The 24,292-nt window shown below is 48.7% G+C and overlaps 1 protein-coding gene across 1 annotated transcript in view; it reads right to left on the bottom strand.

Annotated features, from left to right (window-relative positions):
• LOC310789959 (glutamate receptor 3) overlaps positions 1-24,292 on the bottom strand; it is a gene marked incomplete at its 5' end in the record, with an annotated part of 124,010 nt that overhangs the window by 7,058 nt on the left and 92,660 nt on the right. Inside the window, 6 exons of the mRNA XM_083651679.1 lie at positions 2,104-2,218; positions 3,096-3,343; positions 18,017-18,215; positions 18,808-19,181; positions 21,760-21,972; positions 23,999-24,106. Coding sequence (XP_083507805.1) covers positions 2,104-2,218; positions 3,096-3,343; positions 18,017-18,215; positions 18,808-19,181; positions 21,760-21,972; positions 23,999-24,106 — 1,257 coding nt within the window. The remainder of the gene's footprint in view (positions 1-2,103; positions 2,219-3,095; positions 3,344-18,016; positions 18,216-18,807; positions 19,182-21,759; positions 21,973-23,998; positions 24,107-24,292) is intronic.

Below are 24,292 nucleotides of genomic sequence, written 5' to 3'. Positions count from 1 at the left end.
ACATGCCTGTAGGCTACAGACAGTAGCCTACATACCTGTAGGCTACTACAGGCTACAGACAGTAGCCTACATACCTGTAGGCTACAGACAGTAGCCTACATGCCTGTAGGCTACTACAGGCTACAGACCGTAGGCTCACATACCTGTAGGCTACAAGCTTACAGACAGTAGGCTCACATACCTGTAGGCTACTACTGTCTGTAGCCTGTAGCCTACATACCTGTAGGCTACAGGCTACAGACAGTAGGCTCACATACCTGTAGGCTACTACAGGCTACAGACAGTAGGCTCACATACCTGTAGGCTACTACAGGCTACAGACAGTAGGCTCACATACCTGTAGGCTACAGGCTTACAGACAATAGGCTACAGGCTACATACCTGTGCATGACAAGAGATCGATGGCGGCACAAGAGACAGAGAGAGATGCTTTCAAACGGCTCCCTGACATGCTTCACCGAGGAGCACAGAACAACACAGCAATGTTACTTAGCAACGCAAACATTGAAAAAGCAGCGACTCCCAAACACCTTCAAAAAAGAAAAGAAAATAAGCAAAACCCTTATTTAAAAAAAAAGACGCCACAGACAGAGAGCGGTGTGGCGACTAGTAATACAACATTTGATCTATGCGTCACGGAGCCTCTAGTGGCAGTGCAGCTATTTTAAAAATGACTCACTGCATAAGCATTCATTGTGGTCCAGGCCAAAAGCATACCAAATGATATTAAGCATGTCCTGACACACGCCGCCGTCCACAGTACAGCTTGGCTCGCTTCTCATTCTGTAACGTAGCCAATTAGCCGATGCATGCATCATGACAGTAACATTTGTTATTAAATTGACCTGAATTGTAAAAAATGCTACGCCATCGCCTCCTCGTATGTCATTTTGGTAAAAATATAGCCAGGATGCTTCATGGCACACAGCCGAAGTAATGTCAGACTAAGTCGTCGCGGTCGAGTGCGGATTCACACTTTGCATCGTTAGCTTTTGCATAATGGGAATGCCATGTGTCATTTTGGCCATAGAGGGGCGGAAGAGGAATATGATGATGTCATACGGGTCACAGCTGGGGTATGATGATGTCATACGGGTCACAGCTGGGGTTTTACGCTCGGTTGTTATAATAAACCATTAAGTGGGACGCTTCAGACTCTATACGGGTGCCGTAGATATTGCATATATTGGAATCAAAGCACGCTCGGTTTGTTTTATGAGCCATTTCCAATCAGAGAGTCAAAAGTGGTAATTAGAATTCTCACGTTTGCCTGCCATGCTTAGTCCCCTCAAGACTCCGCTGTTCGCCTCGCTTCCCTATCGGCCTCGGCTGAGCAGCCATTTTGAGGTTTTTGCCATAAAGGAGAATCATCATCAGCATTTGGGGCTTTAGAGCCCACGAGTTCCCCCGTGATGTGTCATCACGGATGTATCACGGGAAGCAGTTGTCCGATGAATTACTGCATGTATCTTTAATAGAACTATTATGGAAGACAAACTTCACCTCTGTGAGGGAAGGCTAGAGAGGTTATTACAGCCGTTTCAGTTGCCATGGATTCAAAATACAAACACAACAACGCTCTCCTGACTTAATCTAAAATAGTTCACCTCACACTACCTGACTCACCTGAGCGACGATGCCCGATACCTGCCGCACAAGGTGATATCTGCCCTACGGATGTCTAAGGAGGAATAAAACGGTACAGCTCAACCTTTCACAACTGCAGGGCAGCAGCCTCCCCTTCACCATCTCCCCTTCTCAGCTAACCATTTTGGGAAACTTTCCAGTCAAATAACTACAACTTCGTCTTCTAAAGAGCCAGGAAAACTCCTACCTACCTCCTCATCTATCTCACAACAGATACGGATTACTTTTTTCTGTTTGCCAAGCAAGGGTTCCTTAAGTGTTGGTTCTGAGCTGTGAAATAGCCTGGTGAGACTAGGAGTGAATTTTGGTCCATGTGCCGTGGGGCAGCAGCGGCGGCAGCACAGGCTGGTGGTTGATGGGTGGACAGTTGGTTTGGTTCTGGTTGGGTTGTCGTGGTAACAGCCTCGCCGATTACTCTGCACTATGGTACCCGATTGTGGTGACATCGCGGCTGACCTTGGAGTCACCTCCCCCGCTGCCGCACTCTCCCTTGTCGTACCACCATTTGTTTTTCAATTTGTCCAACAGGCCTTGCTCATTCAGTTTTAAAACGGCCAGGTTAACAGCATTTCTTGAAACGATAAAACATAACTTGTAAGAAAATGCACAGGTCCGTGAGAAATCTAATGCAAAGTACTACTACTAATAATAATAATAATAATAATAATAGCACCAATCAGCATAATGATAGCATTAAGACTTGAGAACGGTAGTGAGACTACCGCGGTTAATGCAGGGGGGGGGGGCTTACAGTTAGGCTAAGAGGAATGCTATCGGTTAATCAGAATGGACGAGGAGGAAAGGACAAATTGTTTGAAGAATTTCAGGAATAATGGAGAGATAAGAAAGGCTTATATATATATATATAAGGTAAAGACAGTGTTAAATCTGGGAGAAGGTGGCATGAAGGGGTTACGCTGTTTTAAGTGTGCGGGATGGGGCCACTTGTCATTGAGAAGAAAAGTAACAGCAACAACAAACATCATGCAATTAACATTCGTCACAAGTGACAGCACAGCTTTCAAAGGGGCTAAATTGAAAAACCGTTGAACTGTTAAATTAAAAGTGACAACACAACAGGTAGGACAGCACACGGGAAAGGGACAGGAGGAGAGAGAAAAGACACGGTAAGAGAGACACAGATACGACGGGATTCATAAGCTTTAGCCTTAATAACTGGATTTGATTCCTCAACTTTAAGCAACAACAACTCTCACACACACACACACACACACACAGATATAAATAATGATCAAAAAACATGAATAATCATCAAAAACAACCTTTGGTATCCAAGTGCAAGGAAAAGGCATACTACCGTTACCTCTGTGTCCACAACAAAACAAGGAGGAGGAGGGAGAGAAGAAGAGTGACAACAACAGGGGGGACATCAGGGTAGGTGGAATACTATAACAACATGGAGGGTATTGTTATATTATTCCACCCACCTTAATGCTGAGCCTTTGGGCGTGGCCACACCGTAGCCCTTGGAGTCGAGGTTCCCGCCCACTTTCATGGTGTCGCAGGGCTTGCGCTGCTCGATGTACTCGTTCATCGTGGACTCCAGCAGGAAGGCGAACTTGCCCTTTGACTTTCGTACCCGGGCCACGCCGTCGGGCGTGGTCTTAGCGAACACCGAGGGCTCGGCGGATTTCATGTACGACCACATTTTCTCGTACACCGCTATTTTGGACCGCTGTTCGGGGGAGGGAGGGAGGGAGGGGGGGGAGAGAGAGAGAAGGAGAAGAGAAAGTAGTTTAGACATCCAGGCATCCATCGCATAACAGTCAATGGATCTCGCGGATGTCTTTTGTACGTCATGATCAGTCGATTTCAAAAATGAGGATACCGGCACGGTATCGTGAAGTATTTATAGACATCTTGGGAATGCTCCTGCGTGATATCTTCAAATACTTCAGGAAAGAATATTATGGCAGGTGGTGGGGCTTCTGGGAACCTGTGGGGCTTTTATAAGATCATGAAGTACAAGAATTCGCAAAATCCATTCCGCCCTCCGTCAGTATAAAATGTGCTCTTTTTCTCTCAAACAGCTCCAGGCTCAAATTCACCGAGGGTGACTGGAGATCACACACGTCACCTGTCAACCTGCACACTGAGAACGTTGAGCCTGTATTGGTCATGCATTAGTAATGCTATGCAAATTAGGCTTCAGTGGGGAAAAATTGGGCATAAAATATAAGTGATTTGTGGGCTCGGCTCTGTAAGAATGCCTTGCGGTAATTAACCCTTTGCGGCAACGAATTGTTTGCAATTCAGTGAGTGTGGAAAATTATCATTTGCGTGGTAGCCTGCTGTGCTGTGCACACATTTTGGGCCAACTTTTGTCAAAATGCAATCTGAATGAATTTGAGCCTAGGCTTTACTGTATTGTGTGTATGGCCTCGATGTGACATCTTGTGACTCATTCCCAGTGACTCAAAGGTAATGTAGGCAAGAGAAGACGTGGACACAAGGCCGAACATCACAACAACGTGACACAGATGAGCATTTCCCCCCTGCAGCGCCCGGGGTCAGGCTTAGCAAGCCTTTTAGAATCGGCACTATCTATAATAAGCATCAATTAAATTATTCAACGCCGCTAGGATTTATTTTGGCAGAGTGTTTCACACTTTGAACAGATCCCCGTCCAAAAGCAGTGATGAGGCCAGTTTTCCCTGAGTGGTGCTGTGTGTTAGCGCAGGGCAGCTCCCACAGTACATACTGTACATACTTTACTTTAGCACGGCCAGAGAAAAACCAAGGGGCTGGGCTGGATGGATGCTTACCAAGAACCAGCTGCATCAAAGGATCGACGGACAGAGTAATGGACAAGCTGCTGATAGCAACATCAATCCACCACTGTTTTCCTGTGCTATGTGTTACCTCATAGGGTTACAGGTCATTCAGTTTACATGCACACAATATGCATCACTGAAAAGTTTGGTGTTGCGCATCCAAGTCTTTCATAAAAAGTAGGCTAGTAGCCTACGTTGTTACCTCGCAGGCTCGCAAGCATTGTGGACTTCCGTGGGCACTGGGCACTATAGGCTACTCTCTCTCTCTCTTTAAATCGATGTTTCTCATCTCCTCCTCCGCCTGTTCTAGCGCTTTCTAGCACACATCAGTTGACCACAAACAGGCAACATGCGTCACAAACTGCGGTAAAAACCCTGATTGAGACGCATATTCCGAATGCGCTGTATACACGATAAAAAAAATCCTCAGAAAACCTGAATAATACTGGAATAACCCAGATGTCTTAATCGGAAAATGCTTAATTCGGAAAAAGGGCACATTCGGAAAATGCAACTGGAATATGCTGTTTACATGAGTTGACCCTTATCAAATTCAGAATATTGTCATTTTCCGAATAATAGTGGAATATTGTGTGCATGTAAACGTAGTCACTGTCAACCATGTAGGAAAACTCAGAAAGAAACACATATCCTAGGGCTGGCCGATTTGGACAAAATCAAATATCAATATTTTTGACCAAATACTTCAATATCGATATTGATTGACGATTTGTGCTTTCATAAAATATTTAGACAATGAGATTTTTGATAAATAATCATCAGTACTGTGGATATATTGACTGAACGGTTTAAAGGGGAAATAATAGAACAGTCTGGGAAGTTCAGAAAATTACATCACTTTACTGTAATGCAGCCTTCAAAACCAGGAAAAGACGACACGTATGCCTCAGACAATATTATCCAAAATCTAAGAAAATATCTATAGTCTCATATGACAATAATATATAGATATAATATTGATATATTGCCCAGCCCTAACGTATACTGTGCATGTGTGACATCCCCCTGTTCAAAGGTTCTAGTATTGACGGCAGAATGTAAAGCACACATGGATAAGCCATGATGCCACACGTGGATATGGAGCTATATGGCTTTTTGCCTGTCCTAAATGAGTCAAATCATATCCCCCTCCAATGCATCACTGCTGATAAACAAATACATTAACCTTGACTGCTGCCTTTATGGATTCATATACATTCATGTTTAGAGGCGTCTGTCAGAGTGCATCAGACCAGATGCTGATGAGGGGAGACGGCAACATAACGCAAATGAAATAGTCAACATGATGAATGCTCCTTGCTCTGATGGAGAAAAAAAACCTTGAAGTTGGGGGCAATGACCATAGTATTTTAATGTGATGTTTTTGTTGACAATCTCATTAAAATGTGTTCAATTTGCCCAACGTGCAAACGTCTTTTGAAAGGACACTCGTTTAGAAGACAATTTCCCCGTAGACCCCGGGACTCATCTGCTATGCATGGAGAGAGGTGGATGCATGGAGAGAGGTGGATGCATGGAGAGAGAGGTGGGTGCATGGAGAGAGGTGGATGCATGGAGAGAGGTGGGTGCATGGAGAGAGGTGGGTGCATGGAGAGAGAGGTGGATGCATGGAGAGAGGTGGGTGCATGGAGAGAGGTGGGTGCATGGAGAGAGAGGTGGATGCATGGAGAGAGGTGGGTGCATGGAGAGAGAGGTGGGTGCATGGAGAGAGGTGGGTGCATGGAGAGAGAGGTGGATGCATGGAGAGAGGTGGATGCATGGAGAGAGAGGTGGATGCATGGAGAGAGGTGGATGCATGGAGAGAGGTGGATGCATGGAGAGAGGGGGATGCATGGAGAGAGAGGTGGATGCATGGAGAGAGGTGGATGCATGGAGAGAGAGGTGGATGCATGGAGAGAGGTGGATGCATGGAGAGAGAGGTGGATGCATGGAGAGAGGGGGATGCATGGAGAGAGGGGGATGCATGGAGAGAGAGGTGGATGCATGGAGAGAGGTGGATGCATGGAGAGAGAGGTGGATGCATGGAGAGAGGTGGATGCATGGAGAGAGAGGTGGATGCATGGAGAGAGGGGGATGCATGGAGAGAGAGGTGGATGCATGGAGAGAGGTGGATGCATGGAGAGAGAGGTGGATGCATGGAGAGAGGTGGATGCATGGAGAGAGGGGGATGCATGGAGAGAGGTGGATGCATGGAGAGAGAGGTGGATGCATGGAGAGAGGTGGATGCATGGAGAGAGGTGGATGCATGGAGAGAGAGGTGGATGCATGGAGAGAGGTGGATGCATGGAGAGAGAGAGGTGGATGCATGGAGAGAGGTGGATGCATGGAGAGAGGTGGATGCATGGAGAGAGAGAGGTGGATGCATGGAGAGAGGTGGATGCATGGAGAGAGGTGGATGCATGGAGAGAGAGGTGGATGCATGGAGAGAGAGGTGGATGCATGGAGAGAGGTGGATGCATGGAGAGAGGGGGATGCATGGAGAGAGGTGGATGCATGGAGAGAGGTGGATGCATGGAGAGAGAGGTGGATGCATGGAGAGAGGTGGATGCATGGAGAGAGAGAGGTGGATGCATGGAGAGAGGTGGATGCATGGAGAGAGAGGTGGATGCATGGAGAGAGGTGGATGCATGGAGAGAGAGAGAGAGGTGGATGCATGGAGAGAGGTGGATGCATGGAGAGAGAGGTGGATGCATGGAGAGAGGTGGATGCATGGAGAGAGGGGGATGCATGGAGAGAGGGGGATGCATGGAGAGAGGTGGATGCATGGAGAGAGAGGTGGATGCATGGAGAGAGGTGGATGCATGGAGAGTGAGAGGTGGATGCATGGAGAGAGGTGGATGCATGGAGAGAGAGGTGGATGCATGGAGAGAGGTGGATGCATGGAGAGAGAGAGGTGGATGCATGGAGAGAGGTGGATGCATGGAGAGAGGTGGGGAGAGCCGGAGACGCCTCCTCAAATGAGCAGAGCAGAATGGATCTGGGCATTGATTAGCGACGACAGAGTGTGCTGCCTCAGTGCTTTATCAAGTCAATTCATCAATATCAGAGCCAGGATGAAGGGAGACCCAAACCTAAACAGGCAAGGAAAGTCACCGCTGAGACGTTTGAAACACAGAGGGATTCAGAGAGGAAAAAGAACGGAGGCAAAAAAAACGATGTGGCGAGAAAACGGGAGGGAAAGAGACATCCTTTGATCATAGTGCTGGCAGACAAATATGCACACTCACACTCACACAAAAACACACACACACACACACACACTATACACACCATAACACATTGAAAGTCAACTCTGCTCCCTTCTAAAATGTAATCATTCACATTCCGGTCTAACAGTGGTCATTTAAAATTCAATTAGGGAATAATGACTGTGAAGGTCAATCATCAGTAATGAAATGAAAATTTGTTGAGCAATTATATGCCATAAATACAGCTTTACACATGCACCTCTCTTTCCACACACTATAAAGCTACATATAGCCTATATATATATATATATATATATATATATATATATATATATATATATATATATATATATATATATATATATATATATATATATGTATGTAACATGTACCAAGTTATTCAGGCAAATAACCCCTGCTGTGTCTTTAAATTGCTGTGAAGCGAATCTGCAGAAAACGAGAACGCTGTTCTACCCAGAATGCAACACCTAAAGTTTAACAGTCGACGGCCAATCTTCACTGAACCCTCCTACCTAGGCTAGACAGTGACATCATCTCTGTAGGTGTTCCTCTCGCAAATGTGTCCGTGAGCTTCTTGCTGTCCTGTCATAGTCATAATAAAGTCTGTTATTCCCTGCAGGATGACCCTCAGATGAGGTCTAGAGGGACAAAGGCAGGACAGCAGTTAACGCTGCCCCTCAGCATGGTAGGTTAGCTGGGAGTCAGGGTGAGTGGGCCTCAGCATGGTAGGTTAGCTGGGAGCCAGGGCGAGTGGGCCTCAGCATGGTAGGTTAGCTGGGAGCCAGGGCGAGTGGGCCTCAGCATGGTAGGTTAGCTGGGAGCCAGGGCGAGTGGGCCTCAGCATGGTAGGTTAGCTGGGAGCCAGGGCGAGTGGGCCTCAGCATGGTAGGTTAGCTGGGAGCCAGGGCGAGTGGGCCTCAGCATGGTAGGTTAGCTGGGAGCCAGGGCGAGTGGGCCTCAGCATGGTAGGTTAGCTGGGAGCCAGGGCGAGTGGGCCTCAGCATGGTAGGTTAGCTGGGAGCCAGGGCGAGTGGGCCTCAGCATGGTAGGTTAGCTGGGAGCCAGGGCGAGTGGGCCTCAGCATGGCAGGTTAGGTGGGAGCCAGGGCGAGTGGGCCTCAGCATGGTAGGTTAGCTGGGAGCCAGGGCGAGTGGGCCTCAGCATGGTAGGTTAGCTGGGAGCCAGGGCGAGTGGGCCTCAGCATGGTAGGTTAGCTGGGAGCCAGGGCGAGTGGGCCTCAGCATGGCAGGTTAGCTGGGAGCCAGGGCGAGTGGGCCTCAGCATGGCAGGTTAGCTGGGAGCCAGGGCGAGTGGGCCTCAGCATGGTAGGTTAGCTGGGAGCCAGGGCGAGTGGGCCTCAGCATGGCAGGTTAGCTGGGAGCCAGGGCGAGTGGGCCTCAGCATGGCAGGTTAGCTGGGAACCAGGGCGAGTGGGCCTCAGCATGGAAGGTAGGTTAGCTGGGAACCAGGGCGAGTGGGCCTCAGCATGGCAGGTTAGCTGGGAGCCAGGGCGAGTGGGCCTCAGCATGGTAGGTTAGCTGGGAACCAGGGCGAGTGGGCCTCAGCATGGAAGGTAGGTTAGCTGGGAACCAGGGCGAGTGGGCCTCAGCATGGCAGGTTAGCTGGGAGCCAGGGCGAGTGGGCCTCAGCATGGTAGGTTAGCTGGGAGCCAGGGCGAGTGGGCCTCAGCATGGTAGGTTAGCTGGGAGCCAGGGCGAGTGGGCCTCAGCATGGTAGGTTAGCTGGGAGCCAGGGCGAGTGGGCCTCAGCATGGTAGGTTAGCTGGGAGCCAGGGCGAGTGGGCCTCAGCATGGTAGGTTAGCTGGGAGCCAGGGCGAGTGGGCCTCAGCATGGTAGGTTAGCTGGGAGCCAGGGCGAGTGGGCCTCAGCATGGCAGGTTAGCTGGGAGCCAGGGCGAGTGGGCCTCAGCATGGCAGGTTAGCTGGGAACCAGGGCGAGTGGGCCTCAGCATGGAAGGTAGGTTAGCTGGGAACCAGGGCGAGTGGGCCTCAGCATGGCAGGTTAGCTGGGAGCCAGGGCGAGTGGGCCTCAGCATGGTAGGTTAGCTGGGAGCCAGGGCGAGTGGGCCTCAGCATGGTAGGTTAGCTGGGAACCAGGGCGAGTGGGCCTCAGCATGGAAGGTAGGTTAGCTGGGAACCAGGGCGAGTGGGCCTCAGCATGGCAGGTTAGCTGGGAGCCAGGGCGAGTGGGCCTCAGCATGGTAGGTTAGCTGGGAGCCAGGGCGAGTGGGCCTCAGCATGGTAGGTTAGCTGGGAGCCAGGGCGAGTGGGCCTCAGCATGGTAGGTTAGCTGGGAGCCAGGGCGAGTGGGCCTCAGCATGGTAGGTTAGCTGGGAGCCAGGGCGAGTGGGCCTCAGCATGGTAGGTTAGCTGGGAGCCAGGGCGAGTGGGCCTCAGCATGGTAGGTTAGCTGGGAGCCAGGGCGAGTGGGCCTGTGATGCTTCTCGGGCGGCGACAACGTCAGAGATCTGGGACGCACACACATGCAGATTTGCACACGCATGGCATGCCCGCGGGCACACGCACACGCGTGTAGATAGACGCTCCCTCTTCCCCCCCCACACACACACAGAGGAGACGAGCATTATCCTCTTATACAGTCAAGTCGAGTCAAGTCAAGTTTATTTGTATAGCACAGTAACACAGGCGGCCACCATGTTCTGCTCTGCAGTCGCAGGATGAAATGCTTATTGGCCAGAAAAAGTACATCCTTTAGAGTACGGCACGATGCATTCAAGTGGACCGCAGGGAGGCTGAGAGAGAGAGAGAGAGAGGGGGAGATAGAGAGAGAGAGGGGGAGGGAGAGAGAGAGAGAGAGAGAGGGGGAGGGAGAGAGAGAGAGTGGGGGGAGAGAGAGAGTGGGGGGGAGGGAGAGAGAGTGGGGGGAGAGAGAGAGAGAGATGGGGGGGGAGAAGGCGATAGAGAGAGAGGGGGGGAGAGAGAGAGGGAGAGAGAGAGGGGGGGGGGGAGGGAGAGAGAGAGGGGGGGGAGAGAGAGAGACGGGGGGAGAGGGAGATAGAGAGAGGGGGAGAGAGAGAGAGGGGGGGAGAGAGAGATAGAGGAGATAGAGATGGGGGGGAGAGGGAGATAGAGAGAGGGGGAGAGAGAGAGGGGGGGAGAGAGATATAGAGAGAGGGGGGGAGATAGAGAGAGACGGGGGGGAGGGAGATAGAGAGAGGGGGGAGAGAGAGGGGGGGGAGAGAGAGATAGAGAGAGGGGGGGAGATAGAGAGAGAGACGGGGGGAGAGGGAGATAGAGAGAGGGGGAGAGAGAGAGATAGAGAGAGGGGGGAGATAGAGAGAGACGGGGGGGAGAGGGAGATAGAGAGAGGGGGAGAGAGAGAGGGGGGGGGAGAGATAGAGAGAGGGGGGAGATAGAGAGAGACGGGGGGGGAGAGGGAGATAGAGAGACAGAGAGAGAGCGAGGGGGGGAGAGAGAGAGAGATAGAGAGAGGGGGGGGAGATAGAGAGAGGGGGGGTGCAACTGTGCATAATATGTGCGCGTGCTTTCAAACATCACCGATGTGAATATATTGTTGGGAGCTCCGCCGTTGTGGAGGAGAGGCAAATCCATTTCAAAGCTTTTGTTGTTGGAAAACCTCGCCGCCGCCGCGGTCATTAAAATGTGGGAGAGAGGACAGAGCAAAGTCAAAGAGGTTTTGCCCTCTCCTTTCTAAACAGCTACTTAATCTGTATTGATTTGAAGTTATGCAGCATTTCCACAGACCTCCGCTCACTGCCCTCCCAACTGCAGGCGGTTTTCTTCATCTTCCTCCTTTGCCACTGCAGCTTGTTCCATCACGCTCTCTGCTCTCTCTCTCACACACACACGTACACTCTCTCTCTCTGCTGCTCGTGTGTCTCCAAACGCCATCTTCAAACAACCCACTTTAACTTCCCCTCAATTTCATTTTGTTTCTGGACATCACCACTTTTTCCCCCCAATATCCCACATGCCCAGACTACCTGTATCTCCAGTATGCAGGAATGAAAGTTGAGGCTCTGGGGGCGTACTTTGTCATTGAAGTGCTACGTGTACGTGGTCTGCTGCGCGCAGAGAATACCAATCGCGTGACTTTGAGGCTGGTGTCGCCGGCCTCTGATAGCTCGCTCTGTGCCTGTCGTCGTTGCTGCTGCTCATCTGAAGTTGGAGGAAGCCCACTGAGGACACTGCTTCCTCCTTGGAGGTTATACCTCTATCTCTCACCACCAGTCTATCATCACTTGTGTCAGCTTCTTCTTCTTCTTCTTCTATGCAAACGGGCTGTAATCTTTGTTGTAGGAGCCTGCCCCCCTCTGACTCAACGCTGTGGTGAAAACACAAAGTGACACGAGCTCAGGGACTAGTCGTGTGTTTACGATGTGCAGCGCATGATTGCAGAGCAGCTGAACTATAAGGACTCTTTTCTCTCTCTCTATAAATCTCCTTGCAGGTGCTGCATCCTCCTCTACACAGCCCTGGTTCTATGCAGGTCTGCATCCTCCTCACACAGCCCTGGTTCTATGCAGGTCTGCATCCTCCTCACACAGCCCTGGTTCTATGCAGGTCTGCTCTACACAGCCCTGGTTCTATGCAGGTCTGCATCCTCCTCACACAGCCCTGGTTCTATGCAGGTCTGCTCTACACAGCCCTGGTTCTATGCAGGTCTGCTCTACACAGCCCTGGTTCTATGCAGGTCTGCATCCTCCTCACACAGCCCTGGTTCTATGCAGGCCTGCTCTACACAGCCCTGGTTCTATGCAGGTCTGCTCTACACAGCCCTGGTTCTATGCAGGTCTGCTCTACACAGCCCTGGTTCTATGCAGGTCTGCTCTACACAGCCCTGGTTCTATGCAGGTCTGCTCTACACAGCCCTGGTTCTATGCAGGTCTGCATCCTCCTCACACAGCCCTGGTTCTATGCAGGTCTGCATCCTCCTCACACAGCCCTGGTTCTATGCAGGTCTGCTCTACACAGCCCTGGTTCTATGCAGGTCTGTTCTACACAGCCCTGGTTCTATGCAGGTCTGCTCTACACGTAGGAAAATGCTATTTGATTTTTTTCTGACATTTTCTCCTGAATTGTACTTGGCCCATTGCCCCCCTGCTGTCCCGGTCGTTGAGTTGTAGATTAGCTCCCTCTGATACATGTGCAGTCGCCAGCCGCCTTCTTTTCACCTGACAGCGAGGGGTTTCACCGGCAGGACGTAGCGCGTGGGAGGATCACACTATTCCCCCCCAGTTCCCCTCCCCCCCACACGAACAGGCATCCCGACCGACCAGAGGAGGCGCTAGTGCAGCGACCACGACACACACCCCACCGGCTTCCCACCCGTAGTCACGGCCAATTGCGTCTGTACTGTAGGCCCGTACGACCGAGCCCGAAGTACCGCTACCCGGGAATTGAACCCGGGTCTCTGCGGTGGTGGTAGGCGAGTGCCTTTACCTCTACGCAGTCAAAATGCTGCTTATTAAACATTGGACTGTACCATGTGAAAGCTATAGTGTCTCTTATTAAACATTGGACTGTACCATGTGAAAGCTATAGTGTCTCTTATTAAACATTGGACTGTACCATGTGAAAGCTATACTGTAGTGTCTCTGCACCACAATAGGTGAGACGTGAAATTGATTTTCACGCTTAGTAACATCAAAGAACTTTTATGGAAAGAACTGAAAGCTCCATATTGCCCCATTGCAACATCAGCGCCCAGCAGCCTCCGCCATTTTTTATTTTTGGAAGCGTGACAGCGCCAAAAGAACCTCGCACAGGCTCGCAGTGGTCAGCTGCGGTAGCGCGGGCCCCTATAATCAGCCTCTCTAAACAGTAACTCAACGGGAGAACACTCTAAATTTCGTGGATTCACATCTTTTCTGGGCGTACTGCAAATCTTGACTGAAGTGGTGTAGTGCAGGGATGTAAAACAACAACCATATTGTGGAAACTAAGCAAAATGTTTCGTTTTCTTTGTTTAGTTTTTTCAAGATAAATAGCTAATGCGGCTGTCGTCCACTCCGTCAGAAGTGTGTTGCCGTGGTTTTAACCTCGGGTCCTTTGCATTTACTATTTATCTTGAAAAAACTAAAAGAAAAAAAAGAAAAATTTTGCTTAGTTTCCACAATATGGTTGTTGTTTTACATCCCTGCACTACACCACTTCAATCAAGATTTACAGTACGCCCAGAAAAGATGTGAATCCACGAAATTTAGAGTGTTCTCCCGTTGAGTTACTGTTTAGAGAGGCTGATTATAGGGGCCCGCGCTACCGCAGCTGACCACTGCGAGGCGCATTCTGTTTCCAAAAATGGCCGGAGTTTCGTCTCTTTCCTTCCATGCTCTTTGGTAACATGCAGTGGTGGTGACTGCTCCCCGAGCTGTTGTCTCCATCTCCGCCAACACACCTGCACTTCAGTAAGATGCATGATGTTTGCTGCCCGCGCTTCAGATAACGCATCGTCTTTCGAGAACAAGAAAAACCAACAACACAGCGCGCCGGCGTTCCCATTACTTCTCCGCGCAATTATCATTCCTCTATTGTTACGTGGTTTAATGAGGTGCGCGGAGGGACAGCGGTGTGGTCGTCTTTGATGGTCTCGCCCAAAGTCTTTACACGTAATTAAACAGCCACATCAGCCCACTTCATCATCCGTGCTGCTCCTGCTTCAACGTACATCTTCAGGATGTAACCGTGTGCCAGAGCTTTTGATGGGGGGAGTTAAACCTCATCAAGAGGATCAACATGGCCTCACGGGTGCAACTCATCATTTTTCTAATCATCCAAAACACAAACATTCAGCTGACTGCGTGGAAAGATGCATGACAGGAATTACAGATGATGAAACAGAACCGGCACTTGGGTGCAGCAGCAGCAGCAGCAGCGTGACAGCTAGCTGCTCGAGCAGAGAATGAAGCTGTCTTCCACGTTTTGTCTGAAGGTGAAGCGACAGACAGGCTGAGAGACAGTAGAGAGAGGGTGCCCAAACTAGCGGGGTAGTCTGGGGGGAGAGGAGCCAAAGCACGCCGAGAGGTTTGTCAGTGCCAAGTGCCTATCGCCATTCAGCCTTCCACTGGGCACCACCAGCGCCAGTCTCCCAGGCCAGCTGTCCCTACTCGGTTTGCGAGCAGTAGACGCAGGCTTTCCGGGGATCTACTGTAATACCTGAGAGAGAGATATTATTTCCGCAATTGCGTCTGTTCACGAACACTCTGATGCACATAACAGACAATTTATATTGCTCAAGTGACGTCGTTAATATGATTTTAATAAAAATATGTTTTTTCAGATTTTTCTAACATTTTCTTCCTAATTGTACTTTGGCCAATTCCCCCTGCTGTCCCGGTCGTTGCTCAACCCCCTCTGCCGATCCGGGGAGAGCTGTAGTCAAGCACCATGCTTCCTCTGATACATGTGCAGTCGCCAGCCGCATCTTTTCACCTGACAGCGAGGAGTTTCACCAGCAGGACGTAGCGCGTGGGAGGATCACGCTATTCACCCCCAGTTACCCTCCCCCCCCCCGAACAGGTGCCCTGACCGACCAGAGGAGGCGCTAGTGCAGAGACCAGGACTCATACCCCACCGGCTTCCCACCCGCAGACACGGCCAATTGTGTCTGTAGGAACGTCTGACCAAGCCAGAAGTACCGCGGCCGGGAATTGAACCCGGGTCTACGCGGTGGTGGTAGGCGAATGCTTTTACCTCTACACACTAATATAAAATATGAGTACGCCTGAATATATTCTCTTCGTTTATTATGAAACTTTTTTTTTTTTCTTTGACTCTGTCTCCTTTCTAACTAGAAGCAGAGCATGGGAACACATTAAAACTTTGCAAAGGTGTGACATTGAGTTCTGCTTCACTTGCCAGGCACCTCTGTAAAATACACACCAGGTGAAATCATCAAATATTAAAAGCAGGGATGATGACATATGCCTCGTTTGAAACGTTGGACCTGCTGATTTAAAATTTCCAGCTGGCTGGTGCCGTATGGCTCTAATTAAGGCTGAATGTATTTCCTGAAAAACAGATCTGAAATAGAACTTGAACTCCCATTAATCAGTGTGTTTTCCTCCTTGTCAGCCCTCTTGCAGTTTTAATTAAAAGTCCGTTGCAATAGCGCTTCACACATATTCTGAAGACTGTAAGTAGGACACTCATTAGACAGGATCCCGGCTCCCCCCCTGATCAGCCCCTCACATTGTTCTAGCAGCAGACCTGTGGGTGACTCTCATTGTCAGGCTGGAAACCCAATCTGTAATTGGCATCCCTCAGCTATGTGACACCTACAGGCGTACTGTACAGGCATGCACCTGTGACACACTGCTGATTATAACAGGAAGCAATGGAGATGTTCTGCACACAGCGGAGTATTGTTGTGTCACGTGACCACCGCTTCCCAAGACATATTAATTCTCCATCATACAAAGTCTCTACTGTAAATATCTCCGTCTCCTAAGAGTTTTACAGACTTAAAACTTCCAAAGGTCTTTTTAAATAGCATCGGACTCTATTTTGTGAATATCAACTCTGTAGACAGTAACTTGTCGTAAACTTCTCCTTTGCCCGGGGAGGAAGAAAAAAAAAATGTGCGTTTGATTTTGAATTGTTTTGTTGTTCCGAACAATTCAACCCAGGGGTAATGCAAACGAGCAGCACATTCTGCGACGGCTGCGCAGGCTGCAGCTGTGAAACATCTGAACGGTTTCTCTCCTGCTGATGAGTAATGAGGGAGAGGAAGATAAAAGACTGTCATATTACTGCCTCTTCGCCTCTTTTCCAGCGCCGTTCCATTAAGTCTTTCTCAACTTCGTGCACTTGGACCCCCGATGTCACCGCGCCCAAAACGCTGAGACATCTACAGCCAAACGCCGAGGCATCTACAGTGCAAACTTCACACAGCGAGGCGCTTTGGCAACGCTAAAGACATGCAATGTTTCTGAGCGTAGTGAGGATGTGAGTGGATTGGAGGGGCCTAATAAACTTTGAGTTCAGCGCGGTTAATTTATCACTTAATTGCATGACTAGTCTCTCACGCCCGACAGACGTATTGCTTATTCCATCGCAAACGTCTCTCAGACTGCTCCCTTTGACCTACAGGGCCTCCTCTTCATCGGGTCCAATTTGCACAGCCGTGGTCAGCTAGCTAATTATATTTTATGAGCTGACCCCTTCTGAGTTTAAGCCCCGACGTGGGTGCTTTGATTCGACTCCTGTTTTTATCGTCCTCGGAGTCGTCCACGTTGTTAGCGCACTTTCTGCTGCCTCAAGGTTGCACACTGCAGTACGGGCGTATAAATTTCACGTTCGTGGCACAAGAGTTCAGGAGGGACTTAACTGGCGACGTGCCTCGTTTGGTGCGATCCTACACCGGTCAGACCTACTGTAAAAGGTACCGACTGGAAAGCTGCATGAGGAGTTTTCTGGGCAACCTCACACAAGGTTATAGAGAAGCAAAGTGAACGTCACTTCCTGCTTCAGCACTGTACCAGAGATTTTCTTCCACAATTTATTTTCCCATAGACATTTCGTAAAATGCTTATAATTGTTTTGTTACTTGGTCAAACCAAACGGTTCAGCTATATTTAGAATCGGGAGAGACCATAGAACATTTCACTCAAAAAACAAAAAAACAAAACGTAAAAAAAATATTTTGCGATCTCTCCTGTTTCTAAATATATCTGAACCGTTTGGTTTGAACAAGTAAAACTATTTTTTATAACCATTTTACGGAATGCCTATAGAGACACTGCGGAGCGCGTCATCATTCAGAAACCACGCCCAAAACGGGGGAAAACACAAACTCCTGTCCAATCCTGGCTTTCTCCTATGCCGCGTGCATGGTCGGGTTTTGCACAAAAAGATCGTATATACGGAAGTTGAACACTCCAACTTACTTCATTGACGGCAACATCCACATTTTTCTCCTCGCCAATTCTCAATGGCTTCTTTGTTTTCCTCGGGAGTACAAAAAAAACTTTAACTGGCGATTTTTTACATTTGTTGTCTGCGCAGCCCCACCACACAACAGCTTTTAGCTATGTTTAATTCAAGGAAAATTACGCTGGTGTGTGGAAATGAACGGAGCTTTTCCCCCGTGATGGGCGTGGCCTATTTCATGCAGTGTCTCTATGGGAAAATAAATGGCGGATGAAAATCTCTGGTACAGTGGTGAAGCAGGAAGTGACGTTCCACTTTGGCTCTCTATTGTATCATTCAAGCAAGTTCGGGTGCATTATGTTTGGGGGCCTTTGCATTACCTACTGTGTTTGCCAGTTGAACTGACAGCAAAAGAGCCACAAGCTGATAAGTCAGGGATACTTTTTTGGTCCAGTTTGTGGGTGATACTTACCCTAAAAAACTCCTTTGTGGAGCCTGAGTCCAGTGTACCATATGCTATCTCTGTCTGCTTGGCCAGATCCTCGGCACTTTCTATAGGAGAGACCATCCTCTCCACTGTCAGGAAGGCAGCCAGGTTGGCTGTGTAGGAGGAGATGATGATGAGGGTGAAGAACCACCACACACCACCAACGATCCTTCCTGACAGAGACCTGAGAGCGGGGGGGGGTGTCAACACAACAGAAAGAAATTAGAACTTGGTTAAGACGGCGAACATGTGGAAGATCTTAGCACTTGATAAAGTGCTAAAATCTTCCAGTTGTGTTAAATGCATTTAAGTGCATCGGTCATCAGAAATGCCTTGTAAAGCGCTACATAAAAAGCCGACACTGACTCAGCAACGCCATTACGCAGCGCTGGCCTGGAAGTCATAAACTTAGCATAGGAGGGTGCACTCTAATCCAGCACAGCCCATCGCCGGGGGTCAAAGTTCACAGAGTAGTTCAGGTCATCACGGTCACATGACCCAATTTCCAGTACACAAACTGTCAAACTCTGTTAAACATAACAAATGCAAATCAATTAAAAATGAATTTCGCTTCAAATAAAGAAACGCCTAAAGCAATGTGACAGGAAGGAGCAAATTAAGATGTCTGACTAACTCTCTGCAGCTTAAGGATGTTTGCAACTTATCGCCTTGTCAAAGAGAAGGAGAGAGGAGGAGAAACGACACGCTGTGTTTAAGACAGAGGAACATCACTGATGACTCTATTTTGATTGTAGTGGTGGAGCAGGCAGACCCACCTGGGGGAGATGTCGCAGCCCTGCTGCATGAAGGCGCCCAGAGAGAACCAGAGGGAGTTGAAGATCCCAAAGTCATTGGGAGGGTCTGGGGGCGTCTGAGGGTCTTTGGTCTCGTCCTGCTCGTCCAGGTTCCACTCGTAAGGGCTGAACCGGCTGACCAGGAACAGAACCACGCTCACCCCAATATAGGCAAACACTATACACATCCAGATCTCGTAGGCCAGCGGGTCCAGGAAGGAGAACACGCCGGGCTTGGACTTTTGCGGCTTCTTTATCATAATGGAGATGCCCAAGCTCATAAAGGGCTTGGAAAAGTCTATGACCTCCTCTCGAACCAGAGTAATGGTGAGAGGCGCAACGGCTATATCTGCTCTCTGGAAACAGGGACATGCACAGCAAGCGTTAGTTTGGACCTGCATAAAACGCCCAGGCCATTTCTACACATAGTGAGTGACTGCCGCAGATTGTCAATTACCCTAGAGGCTAGGAGAGAGAAAGAGAATGTATAACAATGTCATTATCACACATAGCTCTTTGGTTTTAAGAAATAAGCCACTGCCTCTGGCACTTAGTGAGTCTCTTTGTAGGCAGGCTGAGAGAGAAAGAAGAAGAAGAAGAAGAAAAAGCAGGAAATGCAGGGTAGCAACATCTTGAACAATGGCTGTGATCTGCGATGGTGGGAGTCGCATAATAACAACTATTTCATCTGAGATTCATACGGTATGGTAAAAATAATCTATTTATTCACTTGAATATATCCACAGAGGGTGGTGAGGAGGAGCATCTCAAGAGGGACTAAGACGTTCAGAGAAGAAGCTTGGAAGTAATCCACCAAAGGCAGATGGGCGTTTGAGTCACATTTGAGATTTTTTGCTCCAAACCGGATCCATACTCCTTCTAAACTTTGTTCTGTCAGGAGCTGGCATGACCTAAGGAGGTACACAAACAAGTATTCAGGAAATTGCTGGTTAAAAGCAATGGCCTCGTCATAATATCTTAGTTATGAAACGATAGCCGTTTCAATGACTTATGAAACGAACGATGAACGATTGAAATACTGCGAACGAATCAAAGGAAATGAGTAATTTGTCCCAACAACAAATAAAATGTCCCCGTAACAAATCCGGCGCGCGAAAGTGCCAATAAAACGGCTGTGATTTACATGACAGAATGTGGAGCGGTTGCCACGAGAGGAAAACGCCAATCCAAGCCTGTGTGTAAACTCCTCCAACTCTCAATTCTCTCGATCACGTGCCACCATCCAGTCGACTGGGTTTCCCAGATCGAGCGCCGCACATTCTGGCACCGGCGTTTGTTTGTTTGTTTTTCTATTTTCCAAGCTGTTTCTCTTCGCCTCCCTCCTTCTTTGCTCTCCTGCTCCGGTCGCTCACGTTACTCTATCAAAAACACATCCGCGGTCGTCGCGGTGTCACATCGGCTTTCTTTGTCAAAAAGCAGCACAAAATAATGAATCACTTTAGACGGCGTTACTGCAGCACGGCGGTGTGCATGTCGTGATTAATTCAATAACTGCTCCTCTTCAAAAGCCGGTGACTCGTGAAGGACAATTTCCCAGCGCCGCGCCGCTGTGTATCGCGCATTGAGAAAATCACATTGAGATTGAAGGAACACAAGTAGTTTTCTTACAAGCGTTTCTTAACAAGGTCAAACTAGGTGCGACACAAATAGACCCAATAAACACGACTGTTTTCTTTACCTCCGTCGACACGGCGCGCGGTGAAGGGCTATAACCATTTAATCCTCGCGCGCGGCGTTTTTTTTTTTTAGGCAGCACTCAATCAATGGTGAGGGAAACAAAGCAATAAATGGCCCGGCCGCCTCAGGCCTGCCTAACCTTTAAGAGACGACTAAAATCAAATTAATTTACTGGTCAAAAGGTCAAAACGTACACAACTATTAGTCCCGGGCCACCTGCCGTAAAACTACAGGCCCAGAATGGCTTTGACAGGGACTTAATATGGGGGGGTGTTTTTTTCTCTCTCTCTCTCTCCCCGCCCGCCCGGCCGCCATCTGCGAGGAGGAGTGGACTTTTCCCATTTGAAAAGATAATTTGGTGGCGATAGCGCATCAAACCAGGCAATCTCTCTGGCTGATAGTTGGGAAATGGAACAGATGAGGAAGCCTAACCCTCATGCATTTTGTATTTGGCCCCTGTTCAACTCTCGTGGCCTTGGAGGAGGCGGCCAGGGGACGGGGGACGGGGAGGGGAACAGGGGGGGAGGGTAATTTGGGAATGCTGGAGGTGTTGCGAGGGCCCGGGCACGCTGTCAGATGTAAAACACGGCTAATGTGAGAGGTTTCACCCTTTATGGGAGCGGCGTACACACACACATGGATCTTGTTGTTTCCAAACCACAGCCACCATTTAGCTGTTGATTTTTGAAGCCGATTTTCTCAGCTGTGAATTTACAACGCGGCGGCGTATCCGTCATACACATCAAACAATGAACGTAATTACACAATCACTTCAAAGGCATCTAATTTTTCATTCATCAAAGCGATTATGCTTGCCATATGGTCTCATTGTGTTCATGTACCTACCTCTGTTTTTCACTGTGCGCGCTAAGAGGCGCACAGCTTTCTAGCCTAAGCAAAAAAAGGATTTTTTTTTTTTTTTGCAATGAACAGCACTGAGAAATGATTTCATTTTCTCCGTCTCAAGATGATCACCAACTCCCCCCCAATGCTTGAGAGGGTGCATTTGATAAAATCCACTCACAGCTGAACTGCCTGAGATAGCCGTTGGGTCGTCGCCGGGACTTTGAACTGGGGGGGGGGGGGGGGGGGCGCGAGAGCTGATGAGTTTCAAAAATGAGTTGTTGGTGACGACCTTAAGACAGAAAAATGAGATCTCCTCTCATGTTGGAAGTTCCTTGCAAACTGCCATGTAATCATTGTGAAAACGAGGCTCTCCCAGTACTCAGTACTCACCCCATAGACCAGTTCGCCCACCATCCCGTTCCAGGTCTTGGTCTCGGGGTCTCGCGCTCCATACTTCCCATCCATTACTATAGACAGTTTGTACTTAATTCCAACATGTTTGGCAATCTCAGATGCTAAATCGACGCAGTAGCCTTCATATCTGTCATTCCCCTCCAGTTGCGCATTTGTGCGACTTTTCTTGTACATCACATAAGGGGCTTCCTGTTGATTCAAACACACGCCGGTTTATTCACTCCCGTGCTTCAGGTTACACCCTAATATAGCACACACTAGATTTAAAATATGCATACATGCGCTCATTATGTGCACGTGCTCTTGCCCCCCCCCACCCCCCTTCCCTCCCACACACACACACACAGATCCAAAATAACAACAACAACAACAACGACAACAATAATAAGCTGCTACAACCGTGCTCATGCAGTCATGCACGCACGGATAATGCACCACAAATGCACGAATATATACTGATAATAACAGCAGCACGATCAGGTGGTCACACTGCTTTCAAGCCGTGGCGGGCCAGCAGACACCCAGCCTAAACGCACCCCCAACCCCCCCTTCTCAGCCCGCAGGGGGCGACTCCCGGGCGTTTAATTCGGGAGGGTTAAGGGGGAGGGGCCAACTTTTTTTTAGTTTCTGCCGGAGAGAGCAGAGGGGTTCAAGGTTCAAGGATATTTATTGTCATTCCAAAACGTGAAGACATGAAAAGGGACCGAAATGAGAACTCAAGGGTCCTGGGAGGCCCGAAAGATTTGATTTATTATTATTATTATTTTTTTAATGGGGCTGGGAGACATTGGTAGGCAGGGTGTCGGTTAGCTCAGAGTGGGGGTGGGGATGGGGATGGGGTTCATCAGTAAATGCCAGTGACAGGAGAGGGATCAGAGAGCGCCCATATAGTCTCTCGCCGTAGTCAAGCACATTGCACCAATGCGCAGGGAAAAGCCCCTGCGCCGTTTCATTCCAAAATAAATAAATAAATAAATAAAAAAAGCCATTATTTGCTATCCAGAAAAACGCAAATACTCCATAAATAAAATAATTCCAAGAGGAGAGCGAGCGCGTGCTATTGTTCCTCTCCTTTTCAAAAACAGTGGTGCAGCATGTGTTTAGTCTTTCTGGGTAAGCAGCATCACACATCGCCATGATCAAACCAGAGGGCTGCTCAGGAGAGCAGCCGTCCTCATTACAGGCACACACACTTAGGGTGCAAGTGGCAGAGCAATGGTTTGTTTGTTCTGTGCTGAACGTATCCCCCTGACCTCCACTGTTTCCCTCCAGTTAACACGTGTTTACCTCCTGCCTGTATTTCTCATCTAGAGATGTTAAACGTTTCCTCCCGCTACTGAGTGGCACAGGGTTGTCGCCTTTGGAATACAGATGAAATGTAACTGTGCAGGGATCCCTATAGGATCCTTACCACCTCTCAAGACGTTTTCCTTTTTTCTTTTCCAGTGTTTGTTTGCAAAAGGACACGGTGCTGTATCAAGTAATAATTACAATGCTGTCGTTCAATACATTTGTAAAAGCAAGTCATTTAAAAACAACTTGATAAGTTTAGTATTGGAAATATGGGAAAAATAAAATGGCCAAATATTTGCTATTAGAAAATCAATCCTTTCCAAATCACTGACTCGAGGTTATACTTCAACACAGAACACTCTAAGGAGCGATACAAAATAGATTGGAGAGGCGATAACAAGGGAGCGATACAAAGTAGATTTAAAATAGAAGCAATAACAAGGAAAAAGTAGCACTCCTTCTTATCGCTCCTCCAGTACTGGTTATTTTGCGTTGCCCGGCTTGAGAAACCATTGCTGTATCATCCTCTATAATAGTCATTCTTCGGCCAGTCTATCCCACGTGTCATTGAACATTTACTTGATGAGGACAGACAGGTCTACTTACGTATGCGTGTATGTTTTTTTTTGGGTAATTGATGGAGTCAACCATTATCATATACCATTGTTATTGTGATGTCACTGCTACGACAGGCCACTGAGGTATGGAAAATCAAAATGCTTTGGCACCCACACGGATACAGTTGAAACACTCTCCGTGGTGTGGATCGACTGTTTCAACATGTAGTGAGTGGATGGAAAGCAAAGACAGAAAAGATGTGCTTCTACCCGCCCAGGACACAATGTCTCAATCACTGGAATCAACACCATGACCCTGAGTGGCAGAATAACGTGAAACATTTAAAACTGCATGGAAAGTGTACCATAATAGTAGTGACCACAATCGTTCGGTTTTCCACTGAGGAGGACTCGTTGGTGACCTGCAGGTCCAAAATATTTACAAATCGCTCGTACTCGTTCCAGTACCCGATCTGCAAAGAGAAGACAGCGGTTATCAACATTTGTGACAGCCCAGTTTCAACCCCTCCCCGCAGCCCACCACACCCCACCCCAACCTCTGCCTGCCTCATGCATTACGCTTGCAACCCTACAGTATAGAAGAGAGCATGCACAGTAGCAGGGACTACCCTACAGTATAGAAGAGAGCGTGCACAGTA

This window comes from Poromitra crassiceps (genome assembly GCF_964638095.1).
Source record: "Poromitra crassiceps genome assembly, chromosome: 15".
NCBI lineage: Eukaryota > Metazoa > Chordata > Actinopteri > Beryciformes > Melamphaidae > Poromitra > Poromitra crassiceps.
This window is presented reverse-complemented; position numbering and strand designations above follow the sequence as displayed.